General features: G+C 36.5%; 2 protein-coding genes and 1 long non-coding RNA gene across 7 annotated transcripts in view; 2 read left to right on the top strand and 1 right to left on the bottom strand.

The window, feature by feature from the left end:
• The window catches only part of LOC116286626 (uncharacterized), a 23,931-nt gene extending 8,407 nt beyond the window's left edge, over positions 1–15,524 (top strand). For 2 of the 3 annotated variants that reach the window (XM_031693174.2, XM_031693173.2), the window contains 7 exons: positions 4,094–5,641; positions 6,994–7,185; positions 9,633–9,830; positions 10,126–11,668; positions 12,025–12,433; positions 12,693–12,753; positions 13,551–15,524. In XM_031693174.2, coding sequence (XP_031549034.2) covers positions 4,094–5,641; positions 6,994–7,185; positions 9,633–9,830; positions 10,126–11,668; positions 12,025–12,433; positions 12,693–12,753; positions 13,551–13,858 — 4,259 coding nt within the window. In that variant the 3' untranslated portion in view covers positions 13,859–15,524. The remainder of the gene's footprint in view (positions 1–4,093; positions 5,642–6,993; positions 7,186–9,632; positions 9,831–10,125; positions 11,669–12,024; positions 12,434–12,692; positions 12,754–13,550) is intronic. The other variant, XM_031693175.2, reaches the window with a different exon arrangement.
• Positions 15,117–26,343, bottom strand: LOC148912946 (uncharacterized). Of its 3 annotated transcripts, none has more exons than XR_016119179.1 (5): positions 26,149–26,343; positions 25,273–25,357; positions 24,621–24,830; positions 19,921–20,116; positions 15,191–15,249 (listed from the first exon to the last, which is right to left on the bottom strand). It is a non-coding gene; the product is annotated as an uncharacterized LOC148912946 (long non-coding RNA). The 3 variants fall into 3 exon arrangements; XR_016119178.1 differs by lacking the exon at positions 15,191–15,249 and adding an exon at positions 18,940–19,781; XR_016119177.1 differs by lacking the exon at positions 19,921–20,116 and having other exon boundaries at positions 15,117–15,249; positions 26,149–26,338.
• Positions 20,582–23,839, top strand: LOC116291363 (uncharacterized). Its single transcript, XM_031698533.2, has one exon. The coding sequence runs from the start codon at positions 20,582–20,584 to the stop codon at positions 23,837–23,839; it is 3,258 nt and encodes a 1,085-aa protein (XP_031554393.2).

Raw genomic sequence — 26,343 nt, 5'->3', positions numbered from 1 at the left:
AGAGTTCGCCACGCTTCAACGTATCTTTCGCAAACCGGGAGGTTCACACAGCTTCTAATTGCTTCCTTCGCCTTTCCTACGCATTGTGCTAGTAAACAGGTAAGTCTCTGCGACTCGTCCGACACTTGACTTTCGATGTTATCCTTGAAATTCGTAACGAACTCTGCGTACTCCAGGGGATCTCCACTAAACTTCATTAATTCCACTTTCGGTAGGGACGGACCTTGTTTGATCGCTTGCGCTATCGTCGTCCAAGCGTCTACCATGGAACTTTCTCTGGGTAACGATGGAGGGGTATACGAGGGACGAAACTCTGTCGGCGTTGGATTCTGAACGGCTGGAACATATGGCGACGTCGATGCTCTCAGCGCCATCCCTTGGCTCACTTGCGGCGAGCTAGTGAGTTTCTCTGTAAGGGTAACGGGTGTCGACGCCATTTTCGGGCTCGTATAACAACAATTAGTATAAACACTGGGAATGGTGTGGTGACACGATGGAAGTGGATCAGGAACCTGCATGTACGTACCTTTCATCGCGAATTCACTAGTCACTACAGGTACGAAAGTTTTCTTGGAATACTGGTCATCTCTTTTCAATTGGGATTGAGGCCGTGGGCGGCTGAACTGGGGCGTAATCTCAATGTGGTTTTCGTTTTCCCAACGGGAATGTTCAACGTTTTCTTCCGTAACGTATTGTTCTAACATCAATTCTAGAGCAGCCTGCTTCGCCTGGGTTTCCGCGTCTATCAGCTCGATTTTTCTGCTAAGTTCTGCCTTTTGCTTCTCTACCTGCTCCATTTGGCGATCTAAATCTTGTTTCTGCTTCAGCGCATCTACTCTAAGTCTCGCTTCTTCCATAAATTTCGTTTTGTCTTTTATACTAGACGAACAAGAAGCACGACTGAATCCAGATTCGGATGGGGACTTTGGTCTTTGCTTGTTGGCTCTCCACTCATTCAACAAGTTTTCTATCTGCCACTTCATGTCTCTTTGGTTTTCATAACTATCCATTAACAGTGTTCTCCTCTCTTCGTCATCTTCAATCTCCATACATATCTCGTGGGCATCGACAAACTTCCTGAACGCTTCATTGTACTTTTGGACACTATCTTCTAGTGTTACCACGTCGACTTCAGGGCTCTTCATCAATTCTTGTACTCTGTTCCACTTCTTCCTCAACTCTCCAAGATATCCTGATCTACTACGTCTATACCGAATCGCTCGTTCGGCTCTGACTTCTTCTTCGCCAAATTTCTTTGGTTCTCTAACTCTCGAAGATCTTCTAACATCGGGCTCTCGTTGTTCAGCACCAAAACCAACTACATCTTGCGTTAATGATGGCCATGTCACCTTTTTTCCACCATTCTCTACGCTTGGTTTTGCTGACACTGCTCCCTTGATTTTTTGGAATTTCTGGTTGGGCTCCCTGTGTCGCACGTGCGATTCCTCATGTACTTGCTCGTGGACTGATTTTAATCTCTCAAATCTCTCTCTTAAATCTTCACCAAATTCATCCAAATCTCTTCCATCCTGGTCGTACATCTTCTAGTTTAGGTGATTTCGGCGATTTCGATAACCAAAGTCAATGATCAATGACATTAACTTCGAATGAATTAATGATTATACGATTCGCTACAACAAACAACTTATAATTAATAAGCTTCACAAAAGGGGCAAATAAAAAGGAAAAAGAAAAAGAAAGGAAACTACTTACAAGTTAATGATGCACGCTCGACTGATTCTTGATGTTAAATATTTATGGCGCCTGCGGGGCCTCTAGTCTGCGGAAATTCTTAATCTTACACTTTCCTTTCAATTATCACATCCATCTCCCCAACTCAAAGAGAGTAAAAGGTTGCTTAGTAAATGTAAAACTGTTTTCCATTCAATTATCCCATCCATCTCCCCAACTCAAAGAGAGTAAAAGGTTGCTTAGTAAATGTAAAACTGTTTTCCATTCAATTATCCCATCCATCTCCCCAACTCAAAGAGAGTAAAAGGTTGCTTAGTAAATGTCAAACTTTTTTTTAAAGTGAGCCATGTTTCAAGGTATTTTAAAATACCAGCTGAAAAGGCCTAGGGGTGAAGGCCAATTATGGCTAGGATCTTTTTTTTAAATGTCTTTTCGTTTTACTCAAACCTTACCAAAGTTGGCATAGGCACATTAATGTATGGGTCAAGATTTTAGAAAAAACCTTCATCATGGATTAAAAAGATAAGTTCTCAAAATTGTCATTTTCTTAATTTCTACATCTTTGTGGACTGAATACATTTTTTCACAAATTCAATTGCCATTTTTTCGTTGCTTCATCATTCACTCTTTGAATCTAGAAATATATTAATACTCAAATAATCGAAATTCCCCCTAGAAATGAATTTATGAATGATTATATTACATACATTAATAAATGGATATTTGATAATATTAATAATGGATAAATATATGCATAAATCAATAAATTCATGAATGAATGCATGAATGAATGAATGCATGAATGAATGAATGAATGCATGAATGAATGAATGAATGAATAAATGAATGCATGGATGAATGAATGAATAAATGAATGCATGGATAAATGAATGAATGAATGCATGAATGAATGCATGAATGAATGAATGCATGAATGGATGATTGCATAAATAAATTAATACATTAAGAGAAAACGTTTTTCAATAATGAGCAATAATGGCAAAAAGCGCCAAAAACTAGACTTTGGTATGAGTTTTGATCCCAATTTTTGTTTTGGATTAACACTCAAGACCTTGTACTATGATAAATAACTTTTGCTTGAATTCCAGAAATATATGTGTACCAATGGCTAACAATACTATTTATTATTATTATTTTCTTAATCAGCGAAGAGTAGGTTTTAACATTAAGTAGTTTAAATAGGATTTTCTATTTGAATATTAATATTATTTATTATTGTTTTCATAATTTTCTTTTTAGCAGTTTTAGATGTTTAATTTTATAGGCTATAGGTTTTTATATACTGTAGGATTTAGTAGCGCATTTGAAAACGTATGTTGAATTTGTGCTTATTATTATTGTTATGGGGAACTTTATTGATAAAATCTCACTAAAATGTATCGACATCTTTGCGGGCTTAGCCTAGGCAATGTGGACATTATTATAAAAGTAATGAATAAAAAATAAAATAAAATAAATTTTCAATAAACTATAAAATGGGTATGATATAAAACAGGAAAAAAATTGAAGATAAAATAAAGTTATCAATTGAGTAAACGGTATAGTACATGAAGCTAAGATCAACTTTCAGTTCTTCAAAACTAAAATTAGTCTCTCTTAATTAGAACTACGAACACATAAAAGGTTTAACAATTTCACAATTCTGTGAAATAATTCATTTCTGAGAGCGTTCTATGGTTATAGGCTAGCTACTTGCTGTCCAAATAACACGTTCAGTTCTCTACTTAGAATTTCGTAGTGAGCGCCTAAGAAGTCAAAAACTACAGTTACTTGTCTAACTTTATATATTATTATTATTATTATTAACATTATCATTATTATTGTTGTTGTTGTTATTGTTGTCATTAAAATGCCTGTTTGAAGCGGTATTTTCAATTGTACAAAGATGGTTTGTTGCATTTGTGTTAGAATGTTGCTTTGTCAGGCTTTTTTGTTATAGAAAATATATGGGAAATAAGCAAATGAAGGCCTAAACCTCATTTTCTAATAAAAGTTTTGCTTTGGATTAACACTTTGATTCCACTTTCATCGGTCATCTCCACTCCCAAACAAGTTAAACTCTCTGAATAACAAGATGTTAGCCTTGTACAACAGCCTAATTTCTTCAAGAAAATAGCTTTTGCCGCTCACTGCTTGAATACGAAAAGAATTCTCTCTTAATAAATTAATACAGAATGAATGCATAAAACATGAATAAAGTGATTGCATCAATTGATTAATAGATAAATGATAAATAGATAAATGAAGATATAGATCAATAGATGGATAATAAATTTTGAAAAATACCCATAGTTAAATAAACTAGTGGAAAAAAACCTGTTTTACTCTTGCCTTTTCTTCCTGTCTTTTTGGTGTTAAATTGTTGTGTTTTGATTTTCAGAATATACAGAGAAACTGAAGTCATCAATCAAACAACAAACCGATTTTCTGTTGTCAGAGGAAGAAGACAAGAAAATTAGAACCGATGACATCTTTACGAGTGCGACTATCCAACGCGGTCCAAAACACTTCAAGGAACCTGAAGAAAGGAGATTTGGCAGGAGGCAATTGGATGAAGTTCAAGCAAGTAGTAAAAAACTCACGAACTGTTCAGAAATGTTTCTTTGCCCGGAAAATGATGATCAGAAATCTGCAGCTTCTTGCACGACCACTCCTAAATCTATCTTGTTGACGGGCAAAGCAGGAATTGGGAAATCCCTTTTTTGTCGGAAGCTGGCACGGGATTGGTCGCATAACCGTTTGTTTGAGGAAGGTCAAGAAAATGCCAAAAAACCTGATTTTCAGTTTGTGTTCCTGTTGACATTCCGTCAACTTGTTCTTCCAGAAAAAAAAAGGCTTGGCTTACGTGATATCTTAAGTCAGTCCTTCCTACTGAACGAGCACTCGGTGATAGACGAGTCATTACTGCAATACATGATTGACAATCCTGAGAAGCTGCTCATCATCCTCGATGGATATGATGAGTATAAACAACGAAAGAAAATCACCGGGGACTTTGAGGAGAAATATTCAAACGACCCTCATGAAAAAATACCTGTTCCTGCTCTGTTTGCCAAAATCATGAAAAGAAAGATGTTAAACGGTGCAGTGGTCCTGATATCCTCGAGGCCTGAAGAAGCCGAGGAATTAAAAGAAATTGCCTTTGATGTGAGATGTGACATTCAAGGATTTTCTTCACTTCAAGTGCTAGAATACATCAAAAAATATTTTAAAGCCAACGAAAGCATGAAGAACAAAGTACTTAATCACATCAAAACGAATGAAATTCTTTTAAGTTTTGGTCACATTCCTGTGATGTGTTTTCTAATGTGCCTCTATATTAAATGGTACATGACTGAATCAAAAACCACTGAAAAACTACCCGTCACAAGAACAGAACTTTATTATGAAGTAATCATATTATTTATTAAGAAACATTCCTCTTCTAAATATGAAGAAATGGAAGAAACTAAAGTACAAGAAACATTACATAAACTAGCTGAACTAGCGGTGAATTTAATGATGGAAGATAAATATATTTTCAACGAAAAGGATATGAAAAAATTCAAACTTAACGATGAAGAAATAACAAACCTGAAAGCGAGTGGATTACTTGACTGTTGTCCTGGCGTTAGGAAATTTCCATTCGAGAAACCACTACTTGAATTTACGTTCACCCACTTAACGATTCAAGCATTTCTTTGTGCTTTTTTGTTTGTAGAGAAAAAACAAATCCCAGAGAAAAAGAAAACGAGCGATGTGACATTCATGTTCATGGCGGGAATTTTTTCAAGAGAAAAAGATGAAAAAATGATGGAAAAGTTGATAGAAAATATCAATCCAGGGAATGAATACGATGAGAGGAATAAACTGCTAACTTTATCCTGTCTGTACGAGTACAAAGACGATGGATTTTCTACCAGAGTAAAAAGTAACCTTAAATATCAAGGTTAGTACATTGAATTTTTTTAAGACCTTGTACAATTATTCGCGTGTCTCTACCATTGCAAGCTCACCGTTCGTCTCTCTTCGATGCAAAGGCACGGCTTACTTTCTAATGTATATCACGTATAGAATGCGACGCTTCTATAAGAAGTATTTTGTTCCAATGTGGCTCGTAATCGACGATGTCCACATTCCTGAAACCCACTGTGGTTGGTTTTCACACAGTGTTGAGCCAGAACGGAATTTCGGTCCAAAGTGAATACTGCTTTCTCATCTTGTTCTCGTCTTGAGGGCGCTTGCAGTCTGGTCAAAGTAAATATATATATCATACAATCATTGCATTTAATTTTGTAAACGATTCCTGTCTTGAGTTCTTTCTTTACTTGTTTATTTTTTCGACATTCGATATGAGCTGTAAAATACCAATATTGAAGTGCTCTTTCCATTTCTGGGCCCAGTTGCATAAAGCTCTCTTAAGATGAAAAAGTAGTGTTTAAAAAACGAGCAAGAGTGTTTTATCAGGTGTAAAAGCACGAGGCGTAGCCGAGTGGTTTTAGACCTGATAAACACGATTTACGAGTCTTTTGAACTGCTTCAAAAACTCATGAACAATTTATAAGATTTTGGTTCAACTGGAGCCACCATACACATCACGAACATGGACTTTTATATACATCGATAGCAATTTTCGTATGTACCTGTCATGCGCAGTTGAGGTTTGTAGGTCACTATCATGTGCAGTCATTCCCAATAAAGCATCCCACATTTTAAAGACAGCATGCTAGTATCAAGACAGGATTGCTAGTCGTTTAGATTTCGTGGGTCGTCGGTGATCGCATGTGAGACAGACCTTGATGAGGCTCTAAGTCTTCATCTAAATTTGGAAATCTCTGATAAAGTCGTCCTTATTAGTATTCTTTATATAAAGATTACTAGTGTAGAGTTCTTTATCGGATATAAAGATCTTCCTTATTAGTATTCTTTATATAAAGAATACTAATGAAGAGGAACTTTATTGGGTATAAAGGTCCATGCACGTGACGTGTATGGTGGCTCCAATTGGACCAAAGGCTTATAAATTATTCATGAGTTTTTGAAGCTTAAAAAAACTCGTATGTATTGTCTTAGTACAATGGTCTATTGTTTTGTAACAATACTTACGGATGCTCTTATCTGAGGAGAGCTTTATGCAACCGGGCCCAGGAGTTCATTTAACATGCGTAACTCCTTTGATCAAGGAGTTGTGCATAAATTATCTAAAGGTGTGGGCATGTTGTCAAATATAGGCGACCTTTCATATGTGAATGGCTTACCTTTTAAAATTACATTCTGATATTGATTCATTTCATGATGAAGCAGAAACCGAAGCAGAGGCGGAAGCAGAAACAGAAACGATAGCCCCTCCTGAAATTCTTGCCAGTAGTCCTGAGGCCTTGGAAGCTTACAAAGAAGCCCTTATAAGAGGCAAAACAAAAAATAGGCGTGTGCTGGTAACAATAGTAGGACCACCCCGTGCAGGAAAGACAAGCCTGTTGAAATCTTTAAAAGGTAATGGCAGATTACCAATGATTTTTTCAGAGGGGATATCTTAGAAATCATGCATATTTAAAAAAGTGTACGTGGGGCTTTGAAATAAAAATGAAGGAACAATGGTTATGAGGAATAAAGCCAATTCTGATGCTCAAGTTGCAGATTGCCACCTTTGTCAATCAATGCAAAGTGATATTTAAAAAATATTTATGTTTTATCTCTAAAGTTTTATTCACACTAGCGTCGTAAATGTAATCGTAATCATGATCGCAACCGTAAGGAGCGTTAAAACTCAGTCTAGTGCAGTTTTCATATGACTGTGTAAAGCTCAGTGCCGTAAGCGTGACGTGCCTTGACCGTGATACTTTCTAGAATTTTAATTGCCTGATTTTTTTCACCCGCAATATGATTGGTCTAAAAGTGCCGTGATCTTGGCGTGACCGTGTCCGCGCCGTGTATATGCCGTGTTCCGGGCATTTGATTGGATGGAGAGTAAATTCTCGTGCAATGTGATTTGTCTGGTGTATCCCTTGCTGTGTCACTACCGTGTTCGTACCGTGAATTTTTCACAGTCATACGAAAACTGCACTAAGCCAAAGATCGTAATCTTGAGCGCCGTCGTAAGGTGCATCGTAACAGCGTCGTAATCGTAAGCTAAGATCAGAAGGTTTTATTTCCTTACGATTGCGATTACAATTACAGTCACTTTACGATCGAGTGTGAACCAAGAAGGTGTAATCGTAATCGTAAGGATTGGCCAATCACTACGCTTGTTACGATCATCATGATGATGAATATTTCGAAGATGGCGGGGAAAAAACAAGGAAGCGAGGCTTACGATTCTGCTTGCGTCGTATTTATTTACACTAGAGCGTAACCTTCGATTGCGACTACGATAACGATTACGATTACCCACTTACGACGCTAGTGTGAATAAGGCTTAAGGCTGCTAGCTGATTTTTTTGTAACCAGGCCTGCATGATAAAACTCAAAACTTGTTAGCATTGAGCCCGTGCAGATCTCCAATGAAAATGCAGAATGTAAAATTGCTAATAGAATAATGTAAATTGCTAATAAGAGGTATTTTTTAAAAGGAAATGCATTTTCGGGTTTAAATTCCGGATGAAAATAGAAACCAATTAGAAAATAGCGACCGGAAAACAAGAAACACTTGTCGATTTCAGTCACGGTATATGTCGAAAATACCCAATGTTCACGGCCTCCGTAAGAACCCTAAATACAATAACCCAAACTGATTTTTGGATATGTTCTAGAAGAACATCTAAATAGTTCATGACGTGAGTTTCATTGAGACAATACGTGGGGCACTTGATTATTAATTTTTAGCGTAGCAAGGGTCAGATCTATGTGTGAATACCACTCAATTTCACCACCGCTTTCAATAAATAGCTAAAACCGTTATTTTATCCCCAATCAAGTCTCAAACATCTCTTCTATCAATTTATAAACATATAGTTTTCATATCTTTTTCCTATTCTGCATGCTATAGCTGTTTTTGGACCTGTTTGATTCAAATGAAAATTTGCATTCTTATGTCGCCGCTAGGCCAAAAGAATTTTTAGCGGTTTTTTGAAAAACAAACTACACCACGTTTATTTTCTCGGTACTGCCTTCCAGCAAACCAAAAAATATGTAAGATTGTTGTCTTTATCAGGGCGTAGCAGTGAAAAGAGAAGTAAACACATTTCTAAACGAATTTGTGCCGCTTATTGTTATTTGTCCATTATAGTTCCAGAAATAAACTCATTTATTTTGTCAGACACATCGAGTCTTGTACGTCAAGATTCTTGTAATTCGTGTAATTCAAAATGGAAAATATATTAAAACTAGTCACATCAGTAACGCAACTCTGTTAATCCAGTCTCATTCCACTTCACTTCACTGGTTTGGATGTTAAAAAACACTTTACAGTGCACTTACTGTAACCGGGGCCAATTCGACGGTTAGGCAAGAGAATCAAGAGGCAATCACAAACCTGGACTGCACCTAAAATTGTAATTTGACCCTGATGTTACGAGTAAACGACTATTGGCTCTCACAGTTGCCCCGGCACTGTAAGTGTACATGAGAAGGATAAAAGGTTATTTTTAAGTTTTTATTTAATTCAGACGAGCTCAAACTATAATGGTCGGGCAGAAAAACACATCTAAAGTGCTCCAAAGTACCTCCTCCCTCAAATAGCGGTACATAACAAAAACTAGATGTTAATTAAGCTCCAGCATACCAGCATACCTTGTTAAATAAAAAATGTGTTCTGTTCACACGGAACCGGATCCAAATTTTCACTGCTAGGCGAAGCGTACGATATTTTCGTTCGAAAAGCTCAGTCCCGTGTGAACGAAACCCCTAAACGTACAACCTTTTGACCCCTTTTAAAAATTCGTCCGGTACCGTGTTAATGCAGGTTAAGGCTGAGCCTTGCTAATATTTCCGATTTTTTTAAGGAGAGGACTTCGATCCTAATGAAGACAGCACTACTGGAGTTGTACTTCAGAATTCTCGGTTTGAGGAAGTTGATGGCAAAGATAATTTTGTAATGAACCGCATCGCTGAATGTACGGTTGAGAATCTCATAAAAAATCAGACAAGAGAAGACAAAGACCCAGAAGATGAAGAACAAGAATTTGGAGACTCAAATAGCGGTACATAATATAAAAACTAGGTGTTAAATAAGCTCCAGCACACCAGCACGTTAGGCAACCCAGTGCACGCCCCAAGAGCATCTTGTTGAATAAGAAATGTGTTCTGTTTACACAGAACCGGATCCAAATTTTCACTGCTAGGCGAAGCGTACGATATTTTCGTTCGGATACTGCTCAGTCCCGTGTGAACGAAACCCCTAAACGTACAACCTTTTGACCCCTTTTAAAAATTCGTCCGGTACCGTGTAAATGCAGGTTAAGGCTGAGCCTTGCTAATATTTCCGATCTTTTTAAGGAGAGGACTTCAATCCTAATGAAGACAGCACTACTGGAGTCGTATCTCAGAATTCTCGGTTTGAGGAAGTTGATGGCAAAGATGATCCTTCAATGATTCGAAGCGATGAATGTATGGCTGAAAAATTCAAAAATAATCAGACAAGAAAAGACAAAGATGTTGCCGCACGTGAGCACCCAAGTCAAAAAGACGCAGAAGATGAAGAACAAGAATTTGAAGACTCAGTAATGGAAAATACCAGCTTACAACTATCAATTTTAACTGATGGTTCGAAAGTTCCAAAAGAAATGGTAAATTTATTAGACAAACGCCTCAGGGACACTAAGAACGACCAGAGAGCGAACGAAAACGAAATTTCCTTTAAAACGCTTGATTTTGCTGGACAACAAGTCTATGAAGTCATTCTCCCGTTATTTATGTCTTCAAAGTCAATCTATATATTGGTTCATAGCTTAGAAAATAACCTTCGTTCTGATGCGCAGCCAAAGGTAAAACATGGAATAGAAAGAGAACTCGAAAATCCCTTTCATATGACATATTTGGACGCTCAAGAGTTTTGGCTATCTTGTATTTCATCGTATACAACCTTGAAAAAGGAAGTTGACTCTGTTTACTACAGAACCCAAGTGGCATTGCCACCAGTATTTGTAGTTTGCACTCATGCAGATGTTCGTAATCAAGACCCGAAGAAAGTTTCTCGAGAATTGTGTAAGATTTTGACGCGTCCCGAAAACTCCTTTGGTAAGCACGTTGTACCAAATGTCTACACCGTTGATAACACATTATCAGGAAACAAAGAAGTACAGGATGAATCTACCAAAAGATTGAAGACGAATGTTGAAGAACTATCTAAATTGCTTCCCCAAGTAAATGAAGATATTCCAGTCAGCTGGCTGCGATTTGAGGAGGAGCTGTCAAAACTTGTAGAGAAACAGCAGAAGAAGTATGTTGATTTGGAAGAAGCTATGAGGATCGCTACCAAATGCATCGTCAACACAGCCACAGAATCCATCGAGTTTACGACACTGCTAAACTACCTGCATGACTTAAAGACAATCATTTACTTTGAAGAAACAGAAACAGTATTCATCGATACACAGTGGTTGGTCGATATGTTTGTTAAGGTCATCACAGTCAAGCCATTTGAAGAATGGAAGGAGTATGATGCTTATTGGAGAGAACTAGAAGACGAGGGTATTTTACGACGATCTCTAGTAGAGCATGTGTGGAGTGACATAGCAAGTGATGGCCAAAACACAGTTGACTCTTTGCTTCTGATCATGGAGAAGTTCTCACTGATTTGTCCCTGGAGGCTGAATGTAGAAGAAGTGTACCTTGTTCCTTGCATGTTGTGTAACAGCAAGAGAACTGAGGACATCGAAAAGCTGCTAGATGACCAGAAATCTTCAACAATGGTCATTCGTTTCAAGAGTGTTCATCTGCCGATGGGCATCTTTCCAAGGTTGTTTGTAGCCCTTGCTGAACATGGCAAGAAGGAATGGCCAAAAGTAAGTCTACCAAAGCTTCGTCCGAACTTTTGCAGGTACGATTGATACAATTATTTGCACTGATTTGGTATTTGTAGAAATACATGATTATTTTCTTGCTTTTGTACTTATTCGCTAGTGCTTCGTTTATTCTTTTTTGCCGGTTGGCCTGGGTACCAGGCAAAGTCTGTTATGGGTTCATTCCCTGGCTCTCAGTCTGGAGACTCGGATAACATGCTCCTTCCTTGTCAGGAAAATGTTCTACAATATTTTTCTCCATTTTCGCATAGACTGGAACTTTGCTCGTTGCCCCACTGGTGATGCAACGACTAAAAGATAATAATATCATATCTTATCATGCTTCCTGCTTTGCTTCTTTGCTTGTAACCTCTTATCATATTTCATTTGTTAGGATGTACAACGTTGGACAAGAAGGAAAGCTTGACATATGTATTACCTCAGGGGTTCGAACCATATGCGTGACCGTCTACAACAAGAATAACATTGATGGCGCATCAGTAACTAAGTTCTGTCAGTCCGTGCGAAAATTGCTTGATAAAATCTTTGCCGCCATGGAAAACACGTGTCCTCGAGTGGAAAACATGGAATTGGAGTATGGCATTCGTTGTTCAGTCTGTACAAAGTTGGAATGCAGCTCTCACGAGACCAAGGGATGTAAAAGAGATTCATGTCAGCACTTTGTCAGTGAGAAAGAGTTGAAGCTTGGTGAAGCAGAATGTCGTGAGGATGAAACGAACACAAACACCTTGATAAGAGAGGAGACATATTCACACTGGTTTCCCAAACCAAACAACAAGAGGGTAAGTAAATTATAAGTGCTAATTGATTGGATTTTCAAATTGAATCCGTTCGAGAACTTATTAAATGGATGCAAGTTTTAAAATATCAAAATGAAATTTTAAGTTTTGGTTTTTTAATAAGAAATTGAAAGGCATTACAGTAATTTTATTCCATCTTTGTGTATCAACGAGCTGTACGAGATTAACCCCCTATTGACCACCAACCCTTCCTTTTCTCCTAGTGTTTGCATGTTTTTGAGGTTGTTGTGTACCTTTGTAGTCCCATGTACAGGTTGAAACTCAACAATTGGAAAGGAATAGTCACGGCAATGGAGCAACAGGTTTGAAAATCTATCAAAGTATTTCTTATTAGATAGCGTGATAGATATGATATCTAAGCTTAACTAGCTGTCTTTAGAAACTGACCGACGGACGGACCGACCGAACCACCCACCAACCAACCCACCCATCTACCAAACCACCCATCTGACCCATCGATGTGGTCAACTGACTGACTCCCTTATAAAAGGGGGCGGGGCTCCTCGTCGGAAATTCCGAAAATGACCCCTAAAAGGGACCTGTATTTTGGTATGATGGGCGTGGAAGTGATGAAATTTCACCCCTAAGATGGACCAATCAATAACACATTTTTTTGTTTGGTTTCTCGATTTTATTTGCATCAAACGCCGTCTGTTCTAACGAATGTATTACGACGTCGTCATATACAAATCGTTTGCCTTTTTTTAGATCTTGTACCCTAAAAGGGACCACAAAATTCAGTTGGTGCGCATTCCCGTCGTTATCACCCTTAGCGGGACCAAAACCCTGATTTCAAACCCTAAGAGGGACGACGACGACCCTCGCCCCCTTTCATAAGGGAGTCACCCCCCCCCCTCCCCCCGGGCATACCACATACATCTTCAAAGAACCACTGAGGACGTAAAGAAACCCGGACAATCACAACCCTTAGTACCGACACCTTATACTAAATATCTCTCATGATTGTAAACGCCTTTGAATATATGCATAGAAAAGATGCTATACAAAACATAAATTGTTAAATCATTTCACTTCACAAAAATTGGTCATGGACACGGGACATTTTTAACAGATATCTTATCTGTACATCGCTTTACAGGTGGCATACCTAAAAAGAGACAGAAAATGAAAAGAAACATTTCACATGAACCATCTGAAGAGGAGCTAGATGAACTTGCCGGAAATATTATCAAAATTTGGCAACGTCTTGGTAGAAAACTTAAAGTATGCAACAGTAAAATAGAAGAAATCTTAAGAGACGACATACATTATTCAGAAATAAGAGAAAAGGCCTTCCAGATGTTTTTGTTTTGGAAGGAATCCAGTAAAAAACCATCATATCGTACTCTAGGTAATGCTTTAGTAAAATTAGGAAAGCGCAACCTTGCACAAAAGTATTGTCGGTGATATGATGTAACATTGTTAGATGAAACCTTTGTTTTCTGAGATATGTTTCGATTGCAAAGTAAAGTTTCTAGAGCAAGACGTTAAAGAACCACTGAGGACGTAAAGAAACCCTAGCAGTGACCACCCTCAGTGCCTACACTTCATACTAACCATCTCTCATGCTTGTAAATTGCACGAAAAGCAATCTGTCATTCACAACTCCATGTAAAGTGCCTTTGATTATATTCACATATTAAAGGGCGCTATATAAATCATAATCATCATCAATCTGTCATTCAGAACTCCATGTAAAGTGCCTTTGATTATATCCACATATTAAAGGGTGCTATATAAATCATAATCATCATCAATCTGTCATTCACAACTCAATGTAAAGCGCCTTCGATTATATTCATATAGAAAAGGGGGCTATATAAATTCATAAATCATCATCATCATCAGCAAGATGAATCAGATGAATCAGACACCGCATAACTGACATAAGTTTATTAGTTCTTGAACAAGAAAAACAATTTAGAAAGTAGCAAAATGTTTTATTTAATTAACTTTCTAAGGTAAAACACAAAAATATTATAACAATTCAGTTTCATTCACATCTATTTATATTAATTTTATCCACTATTGGTGAAACTGGATCGTAATATAATGATGATATTAACTTCATTTCGACTGCTAAAAATAGACCATGTGATAATGAGCACAACGTACTCGTATTAACCCATGAGTATGCAGATGAGAAACCATGGGTTTATATTTACTCAGCATTTGATGGTCACGGTTTGTTTCTTTTTTGGAAACATTTTTAGAACAACTGTTGGCCATTCCGAGGTTGAGGAAAATACTGGGTCGAGTTCGCATTGCAGTGCATTGTGGGGCTGTAGGGGACGAAATACGCGACATTTTCTCTCTCGACCTCGGAACGACCAATACACTTTAGTTCAGTATGAATGGCTTGTTATTTTCATGTTTTGTATGCTATATATGTAGTTACTCCGGCGAAGGACTAGCGTCCGAAACGTCAGTAAATTTCACTTTATATTTTTTCATCTTTTTCACGGTGTATAATTTACCTTTTTATCATTACTGTTTCATTTGAAACACCGACGCAGCTCACACTAGTTTTTAACAAATCTCTTCTATATATAGTTAGTTTTTTAGTTAAATTTTTTAACTTGTATTTATACTTTTTTTTACATGTATATATTTATTATATAGACATGAGTGTTTTACTGGGAAATAAGCCACTCCTATTTTTCGCACAAACTACATCCGGGACCTGAGTAACATATTTTCCATCTCTTCACTAGTGAGGATAACGATGACATCACTTGCGATGTTTTCCCGCTCACTTGAGGCGTGTTGTAATAAAAAATTTTCATTTGTGGATTTTTCTATGTAATAAAAAGAAAATTGCACGTTGGCTTGAATATATGAAGTTTATCTTCGAGTGGTGAAAAATATTTCACTCGTTCGCTGCGTTCACTCGATCGTGTGAATATTTCCACCACTCGAAGATAAACTTCATATCTTCGCGCCACCGTGTGACATCCTCTACATATATTTTTAACAAACACTATAGAAGAACAAAGATATAATGAACCCTCGTTATTAAAGTTATAATATAAATATTTAAATGAAAAAGAGAAAATAAATCTGCAGTTTGTAATTTGAGTGTGAAATATTTTCGTTATCGATGCCAGCCCATTCCCGTTCATAGACCTTTAAACGCATAAACCAAAAAGGCTGAATTTTCGGTTGTTTTTCTTTTGGAATTTCACTTGCTATTCAATTCTGTATTGATGTAGGTTCGTTTTTTTTAAAAGTTGTACCTTGTTTCGTATTTGTGGGGGGAGGGGGTTAGTTTCCCACGCAACCAAGGACCGAAAGCCAAGCTACATTTGGCAGGAAGATGTGGGACGCGCTTGCTTGCGTATCACTTCAGCCAAATAATCAAGATACTACTTCCACGTCCAAAAAGTAAAGCAGTTTTATAAAGATTTTTGTTTCGGCCCTCAGGCCGAAACAGTCACTACATTCGGTTTGCCGGCCCATAATAGTCTCCGTGCGTGTCATTTAGCTGTCAGAGTTTTGGGACCTAATCCAATCGCATGCAGTTTCCAGATCACGTGTATCGAAATAACCAATCATAAGGAATGAGAAAATGTAAAACATTTCACCATGCGGAGTATTTCGGAGAGTTGCGGCGAATCGTTTAAGAGGTAGGTGTTTAGACTGTATTTTGCCCTTTCGCATGACGCCGTTTTTTGGAAAAAATATATTATTTATTAACCCCACGACAATGCATATTTTATTTGTAGGTCAATATCTAGGTCCAAGTTGTCAAATAGGTAAGTTTATATTGAAAAGTTATCCAAAAGCTTTTGTGATTGTGCGGTAAATTAAGGCAATTGCCAGTCTCAGCTGCCTGTGAGCATAAGTTGAGAAAACTGGTGAGTTTATCTATGTAACTAACAGTTGATGCATACTAGTATATATTTTGTGAAGGAAGCTTCCGATATGTCGTACCTTCGTGCGCATCTGAGGACATGTTTTTGGTATCAGATATTATTTAAACTGGGCCCTAAAAACCAGTGCGTACTTTACAACTTTATAGGTAGATGTCTGAAATTATCAGTTTCCATTTATTAATTTTCTGATTTAAAGTATTTAATTTCTTGGATTCGGTAATATTCGGTAATATTGACCAAAAGATGTCAATTTTAAAAAGATTTTGGTTCGCGTTTCTTTTAAAGCTACGGTATAAGAGCTGAAAACGTTTAGGAGCACAATGAAGGTTCAAAAAAGTATCCTACATTCAACATAGCGCGTACAGTAATGCCCATGTGCCAAAATATTTTGCACTTTGTACTAGCTCTGCTCTGTGCTATACGCGAGCATTGTTTTTATCTATTGTCGGGATCTCTTTTAGCTCATTTGTTCGGCGAGACGTTATATGTATGTACGTTGCCCTGTTTTTCCCAAAAAAAAACTACGATGTCGATGTTTCAAAGCAAGAACCACTAAGATCTTCAAAAGAACTATTTACGATGTGTTTCTTCCAAGAGAATTTTATAACAAATGTTTCTATCGAAATTTTCGTAAGACTTTGCAGCGTGGAATTCGAGGCGTACCGTGAGAATTTCTGAACGCAATAATTGTTGGTGAAATATTGTCTCCGCCCCTTAGCAACATTTGACATTCCCCCTAACAACGGCAAGTTCAACCATGCCTTTGTGTAGTGTCGATTTCTAAATGTGAATAATCTCGTTCTGTTCTCCCAAAGAATGTCTCTCAAGAATAATAGGTATTGATAAGTGTTATCTTTACACCTAGTTAAAAAAACGTGGGGTTCAAAAAAAAAAGGTTATAACATCAAAGCTACAAAGTTACAGCGATTTCCACTTGAGCGCACCGCGCGCCGAATTTGTTGATTTTGAAACGTTCGCTAATTAGCGCGTCTGAAGTGTCAGACAGTCCGTCTCGGTCGGCCAAACGTTGCACAAAGCGTGAGTGAACGTCTTCTTTGATCGTGAGAACCGCGCGATGGTTTGTATCAGGTGAAGGTGGAGTATTCTCCACAAAAGTTTATATTGAACATTTCTGCCGTCTTAAAACCTCAATCAGCTCTAGATCTTCGGCTGAGAGTTCACTTGGGTTCCCACCTGCACCATCTCTCGGTTTTTCAGTTAGTCCTGCGCACAAGCGCTCCCATATTTTTCGAACCGTACTTGTAGTGACTCTAAACTTGGTTGCAACAGTTTGGTAGAAACCCGGAAAAATTTCTGTGACATCACTATCAAGAACAACAATTTCTTCGAAGATCTGTGTTCAAAGGACGACCATTTTCATAGGTACGGCCAGCTTTACTTAACTTTACATTGTGTTGTGACATTTTCCCAAGAACCCCAAAGGTTCTTTTGACGATCGAGCAACGTTTGGCCGACCGAGACCCACTGTCTGACACTTCAAACGCGCTAATTAGCGAACGTTACAAAATCAACAAATTCGGCGCACGGTGGGCTCAAGTGGAAATCGCTGAAAGACCGAAGGGGAGCATGGGAAGACAAACGATTATGCTAATTTCATGCGTATTGCAGTTTTCCCTTCCTGTGCACATTTGATGCATCATGGCTTTGGCATGTTGTTAATCTAGGTCCACCGACTTTGCTCTACTGTGCATTTTTACATGTCTATATGCAAATATAATACACATTTCAGAGGTCCCAAAATCCTTTTCGGTCTAAGCTTTGATGATATGACCTTCTGGAACCCAACTACGTTTTTTCAATTAAGTGTATACCACATCCACATGATCTTGCTATATGGCAATGCTAGATTCAGTCTAAATCTTTGACTGCCTATTTTTTGATTTGCATAAACATAGCCACCACATAGAGTGCACGCACAAAACCTGTAAACGATAACTAGTATTAATTAGCACTACTTTATACAGAATACTTTGTTTTCTATTGTTTATCACTATTTAGTACTAAAACTTGGTATTTGCTTCAATGTTTAGTGCGAGCACCCTAACTCATGGTATAAAAACGTTTCTTAAATCTGTTTTTTTTTTCTGTTGCAGAAGAACTCTTTTAAAGTTTCAAAGCAGGAATTATTATGTAAGTAAATATTTATTCAAACTAACGAAACTAATGCACATCAAACCATGACTTCAATTTGATGGCATTTCTGCTAAAAGGGTCATAGAATCTCATTAACAACCCCAAACAAATATTAGGAATGTCTCACTTCAATTTCGAGGAATCACTTCAACGCCTTCAGAATAGTGCATTACTTGACATTTCACATTTGTTACAAGAAGCACAAAGAGAGTTAACCAATTTACCACCACTACAAGATCCTTCATGTTTTGTAGGACACTTGAACTCACTTGCAAATGTTGATTGGATTGCACATTCAATGTATCCTAATGATGCGCCATCTGATTTCTGGCCACAAAGTGTGGTTGGTGATGGTAATTGCTTATTTCGTTCAGCAAGTGTTATTGTCTATGGTGATCAATCACACCACATTGAAATGAGACTAAGAGCAAGCATTGAACTATTAACAAACCTTGAATATTATCTTCAACCAAATTTAATGTTTCATACAAGTGACAACATGCTCTTATTTTGGTTAGCACATTATTCAGCACCTAACACCTTGAGCTATCTTGATATGCATATTTCCTCAAATTGTAGGACTGTACTGTTACATTGCATCATTGAAGGCTTAACATTATGTACCTGGGTAGGCTTTTGGCATATAATAGCATTATCTTCAGTTTTTAGAGTGCCAATTCAAAGTATTTATCCTAGTACCTCAGTTGGCATAAGTGAAACAAGTACAGTAAGATATGTTTTGAATAGACTAGTTTTCCCATTTTCAATTATGAACAATACCATAGTGAACATAATGTGGACATCAGCACATAGAACTGCCAATGTTATGTGGAGCCCAAATCATTTTGTTCCATGTATGAAGTATGTTTCATGTATAAAGTATGTTTTACATCATGCAAATGAAGTTCCCAATACTACATGCAGTAGTATGCCTGTTCAGAAAATAAAACTCAGTCTTAAAAGAAGTCATATTGAACAATCTCCTACTTTGAAGTCTAAAGTCTTCACATCTAATCTAAACAAAAAGCCTTTGATTTCTAAAGAAAATATTGATGTGAAGCCTAATCAGTTAATCAAAAGATCACACTCGCAAGAAAAAAATTTACCAATCAATAACACCAAAAAGACTGGGCATGAGGATAGTATAAATAATACATTGTTTGAAGCAGATATAAAATCCTTTAATGCATTCATTGGATTAATCCCAGGTAATTCCTGTTATTATTGCCAACGCCAGTTGTTTCCTGATGAGACAAAACTAATGAGCACTGGATATTTTGTTTGTGGAAGATGTTCATCAGCTGTTAAAAAAAATGAAATTCCAGCTCTATCTTACACAAATCAGCTAGACCCTGGAAACATTCCAGAAGAATTGGCTAACTTGAATATTATGGAAAAACGATTAATCTCTCAGATACAATTATTCATAACTATAGTTACCTTGCCTGGTGGTCAATTTGGAGAAAAAGGACAAGCGATTCACTTTCCTTTGAATGTAGCTGAACAGTGGAATCAGTTACCAAGACCACACTCTGATATCATTATGATTAGCACAGATCCTTCAAATTCAGCATTATCTCCTGTTTCACAATCAAAAGTGTACAAAGCTCTGCTTTGACTAAAAAGCAACAACCCCCTATATAAAAACATAAGCATATTACTGCCAAATACAAATCATGAAACATCTCAAGATCTTTATACAAATAGTTTTGATAATATTTTGAATAGCTGTCATGTATCAGGATTTACATCAAGTATACAACCTATGCCAAACATAAAAGTTGACGATGTGATAAGTGGTAATATACAAACCCATATGCCTAAAGCAGATTACACTATAAGTCGTTCCAAATCACCTCCAATAACTATATTAGGTGATATATCTGTTCCGATAGAAGAACTTGCTTTTCCTTGGCTATTTCCATATGGAATAAATGGATTTACAACAAAAAGGAAACCGAAGCTCACAGATTTGCAGTATTTTTAAACAAGACTCATTAATACTGACAAAAGGTTTTCTGCTGACATTTCATATATTTTCTTTGCAAACTCATTGTATGAGGCAAGAAAACTTGCTGACTGTGTATCAGTAGCGCTCAGAATGAAAAATATAACAAAACGAAATCGTTCAGCTCTAACTGCTGGTGATTTACAATATAAATTAGATGCTGATTTAATTGAGGATTCATACATTTTTATGAAAAGCATAAGAGGTACACCGGCATATTGGAGAAATGAGCTTCTTAATTTACTTGCCAAAATAAATACATTGGGACCTCCAACATGGTTTATAACACTTTCAGCTGCTGACCTCAGATGGCCAGAATTATTCAGAACATTGTCTCCAAATACTGAAATTGATAACATTTCTAAAAGTGAAAAATGGAAATTAATGAGAGAAAATCCCATTCTTGTAGCAAAACACTTTAACAGACGTAAGAATGCCTTTATGAAACACATCCTCAAAGGAAAATCAAAACCTCTTGGAGAGATTACAAACTTTTTTATAAGAATTGAATTCCAAATGAGAGGAAGTCCTCACATCCACATGTTTCTATGGGTATCCAATGCTCCAGACCTAGATACTCAAACCGGTTTAAGAGATGCACCTTCCTTTATTGACAAATACGTTTCAACTAGAATTCCTGAAGCAAATGATCTTGACCTCCACTCTTTAGTGAAAACTCTTCAGATACATCAACATACATCAACATGTAAGAAAAATAGCCAGCATTGTCAATTCGATTTTCCAAGACCTTGCACATCACACACAAGAATAAAGTCACATATAGACCCTGGGAATACTTCTCGATTTTATGTAACAAAGAGAGGACCAAATGATCAAATGGTCAATGCTTATAATCCACATATTCTCAAATCATGGAGAGCTAATATGGATATTCAAATGATTAGAAGTGTGTATGGTGTAGCACTTTATGTTTGTACATATATTTGCACAGCAGAACCCAAAGCTCTAAAACAAGCTATTTGCAATGCCCTGAATCAATTACCTGAACACTGTACACAAAAAAAACGTCTTCATAAAATTGGCTCTGTTGTACTTTCACATAGACAAATTTCAGCACAAGAAGTAGCATTTCGAATGATAAACTTACCATTAGTACAATCATCAGTTGCAACTGTTTTTCTTAATAACAGAAAACCGGAATATCGTCAAAAGATACTAAAGCCACTGTGTGAAAGACAAAAACTTAATGACAACTCAACTGATATTTTTGAAACAGGTTTGTCCGACTACTATATACAACGTCCTTGTGGAGAATTTTGGGATAAAATGTCTCTTGCTACATTTCTTTCCCAGTATACACTGTGTTCAGATAAACAGCATGACAACCATAGACAACCATGTTATCCTATTCAAAACACCAACAAAAGAATTAGACAACGCACAAACTTTGCTTGTGTAAGAATGCCAAAATTATCACTTCATTCACATGGTGATGAATATTATTACTCTCAACTTTATGCATTCCTGCCATTCCGCAATGAAAAAGATATCGTTCCAGAAAATGAAACATTGGCAAGTATATTTCTGAAGCACGAAAACAACTTAGACCTTAAAGCAATTCCTTACCACAAATTTCACTCAGAGCTCAAAAATGCAGTACGAATGTTAAGACTTATCGAAAATGGAGACACAGATTTTGGGCAACTTCTTCATCCTAATACATCAGCATTTGAGAATAATATCGATATTTTCAATTCAGAAGCATCAAAATCTTTAAATCCTTATGATTTTCTTAACACATCTGGTATTCCAAATACCTTACTTGATGAAAAGCAAATGTCTGACAACAAAAATATTCAAAACTTGGATATTTCAATTGAAGACATATCAAATACTACTGATTTCAACAGTATTGCAATTTACACCATGAGTGACACTGAATTTGAAAAATGCATTGAAAATATGACTGCTGATCAACAAAAAGTTGTTGACATACTATTTAATTACTTCAAAAAAATTAATGATGCACAAAATTCTTCAGAGCTATATCCAGATCCATTGTACCTCTTTGTAACAGGGGGGGCAGGTATGGGAAAATCTTTCCTTATTCGTCTCATAAAGGAAATAATGATACGAAAAACAAAGAAAAACTCAGTACTTCTTACAGCACCAACAGGCTGTGCGTCACACAATATTAATGGTCAAACACTACATAGTACATTCAAACTTCCGGTGCAACATCCTAAAGCACATCTCTTAAACAATGATATACCACTTAGTTATTCTGCAAGAGATCAATTACAACAACTATACCACGATATTCAGTTTCTCATTATAGATGAAATAAGCATGGTGTCAGATCACATATTTCATACTGTCCATGAAAGACTCAATCAAATAAAATGCATAGATCCATCATCAAATAAAATATTTGGTGGTTGCTGTGTGATTGCATTTGGAGATTTTTATCAATTACAACCTGTTGCATCCCGATATGTATTTGACACAGCAGTATACAGCATATACAACCTCTGGATAGCACACTTTAAGCCAGTATTTTTGACTACAAACATGCGCCAGAGTCTTGATCACCAATATGCAAATTTACTCAATCGTATAAGAATAGGCCATCCAACGCTTAATGATATCAACACATTAAGAGAGCGAACAAAAGTATCACTAGATACCAGCCCATTTTCCGATGCAATAAGACTTTATCCAACATGCATTCAATGTTCTCACTACAATGATGAAAAGTTAAAACAGCTATCTCAAAAAAGTCAAACAAATTTAACTGTAATTGAAGCATTGCACACATCTCAGAATTCCACTAATGTTCCTGATCACCTTATACCTTCTGATGATTCAGAATGTGGTGGATTACCTAGAGCTCTTAAACTTACTCCTAATGCAAGGGTTATGCTAATAAGAAATATTCTTACATCTGATGGACTTGTAAATGGTGCACAAGGATACATTGATTCTATAAACTTTACAAGTGAAAACACATCGCTGCCTCAGTCTATTTCAGTTGTATTTGATAATCCAAATATTGGCAAGATTTTTATGGGCAATACCAATGCTACTTCAATTGACATAAAACCTTATACTGTAAAATTTTATGGAAAAGAAGGCACAGAAATTGAAAGAACACAAATTCCTCTTGTTCCATGCTATGCTATGACTATCCATAAATCCCAAGGAATTACTTTGGAACATGCAGTTATAGATTTAGGATTAAAATGTACAAAACCAGGACAAGCATATGTTGCTCTTAGCAGGCTAAAAACTTTAGATGGATTAGCTCTTTTAGACTTCCATCCCAATTCTATTAGAACCTCACAAAAAGTGGAACAAGAGTATGTCAGACTTTTTAAAAAGTTGCAATGAAATAAACCTTAGAATTATTTACTAACCTACTGATAAAATTACATCACTATTAATAACTTTAATAAAAATTATATTTTCAGCATTACAAAATGATGAAAAGCCAAATACCTTCTAAAAACACCATCAAAGACCTCCAGCTTACTGAAAAGCCATCTCCAACACCACTGATTGCAAAAGTATTGGCATTAACCAATGAGTCACTGATTCTTTGTGATCAAACAGGAGCAATAAAGGCATTATGCTATAAGAAACTTCAAGATTCCATAAAGACTGATAGTTACATAATAATTGTCAACCATATGATCAAAACCATTGACGACAAGTTAACTGTGATCATATCACAAAGTACAAATGTCTTCTTAACAGCACCATTCACAATCCCACCCGATGTGATAGAAAAAGCAAAAACAAACATGGACATCACTCCATCAACACCAACAGTCATAACAGTTCAAGAAGCTAAAAGCTCTCCAAAGAAAAGGAAACTCTCCATTGAAGGAAAAGTCATAAAGGTATTACATATTATATTTTATGAGATGTAGAATCCTTGTCTGCTTGTGGTTCAGGCTTTTAAACCTGATTAAATACCTGGTTTGTTTTAAGTACTTGCTCCAATTGAATGACAATTAATGCATAAACTAGTTTATCTTAATTAGCATAGGTTTCATAGTTTACTATAGTTTTATGGTTTAGTGTCCTGGTGTAGGCATGGTATAGTATATGATAAAAGTTGTGATATGGATTGCCTGAAAATTAGAATTGAAATTGGGAAATAACATACCAGAATACTTGTTGTGTTTGTTGAGGACAACACAGGATTTGATCTAAATGTTGATGTTTGCAGTGATGATATCTTAACACAGTTTCCTGTTTCTATTTTAAGGCCAGCTTGTTCTTTCCAAAGAGAAACTTGTATAGACGCTGTGGAATCTTTTACTGTTATGTTCTTTAAGTCAATCTGGTTGTTTTTGACTTTCTTCAGTGGACTAACCTAGGAATAGAAATTCAAATTGGCCATTAGGGGATATGTAAGAATTGATTATCAAGCATTTTGGGGTAGTCATAGTCATATAATTAATATGCACATGGATTTCTTATTGGAAGATAGTAGAAATGCATAGAATCTAGGAAGTGATTTTGTGTATGTGTGTGTTGTGAGCTCACAAATAAAAGCGGTGAGAATGAGTCAGTCATCTAATAAAATATATTTTAAAATCATATTAAAAATTCAAAACTACATATTGAATAATTCCTTCATCACGCTGGAGTCATCGGTTCCATCATAAACTAAAGTTTTATGCAGAGGTTCAACAACTCACATAATATGGGAGTACTACACCCATTGAGAGCCCAAATCTGAAAGATAAGATTGTCCTCACTCATCCAAATTCTATATCCATTGAAAAATACAAATGAAGATATTTATATTATACCTTATATTTTACTTTCTGGCCCTTATTAACACACTACTGTTTCTGTTCTACTAGCCATCAGATAATGCTGACCTTCAACTCATATCTAGTGACGAAGAGAAAGAAGATGATGATGAATCTGCAACTCTTGTCGCAATTCAACACATTCAGAAATACAAATCCTGTATAGATGAAAACTGCAGAAACAAGAAACTAAACAGTGAGCTAATGTGCCCAAGATGTTATTCAACATACTCAGAACAAACTGCTGGACAAGCACTCATTGCAAACCTAGGTGTCCTTAAAGGAGATACTTTCCAGACATACACTGTATTCACTCAGATCTTTAAGAAACTTTTCCCCACAATTGAGTATCAAACACTCCAAGATACATCAATCATGTCTGAAGTATTACAACAAATACCTTTTGCAATCAGTTATAAGAGTTCAAAAGATGTGATGTCTGATGCAAACCGTATTTAAGTTGTATACGAATTTCGATTCACTTTTCAACTTACAGCCATCTTCTACAGTCTCATGTATGTCCACTATATTAGAGATCTTTAGGTTCTACATTAAGCTTATTGTTGAGTTAGCAATATATATATCCTTCAAAAAGGTATACTATTTTTGATATATCACTATGTTGCAACATAAAACATGAGTGGTAAGAACAACATGATGATACCTGCAGAATGAAGAAATTGAGTTTTTACCTTCAGTTCAAGCTTTTCGTTTTATCAAAAATAATTTTAGACTTCTTTGCAAAGAGAATTAGGAAATAAGCTTAATATCCACTTCACAATTTTTTCTGTTTATCTTGATATTGAATGAAGTTATTTTCTACATGTTATTTAACCTTGAGTTATAAGAATAAAATAAACATTTTGAGTTAACCTTCTTGTCTCCTTTTGTCTTTCATGATTTATCTAAACGAAACCTCATCCCCACACTACAGACAGCTACCATGCCCATCATCAACTAGCAGCCATCGACTGTATCCTATGCGGTAGTTTCAAAATGGCTGCCAAACCCGGTTGGGACTAGGAACAAGTGCATGGAAGCGAGGTCTTGAAGGCCTCAGTAAACAAA

Source organism: Actinia tenebrosa, unplaced genomic scaffold (assembly GCF_029948245.1).
Source record: "Actinia tenebrosa isolate PJP-AT-01 unplaced genomic scaffold, QUT_ActTen_1.0 PGA_scaffold10__47_contigs__length_13832649, whole genome shotgun sequence".
In the NCBI taxonomy this organism is placed as follows: Eukaryota; Metazoa; Cnidaria; class Anthozoa; order Actiniaria; family Actiniidae; genus Actinia; species Actinia tenebrosa.
Note: the sequence above shows the minus strand (reverse complement) of the source record. Positions and strands in the feature narration are given on the sequence as shown.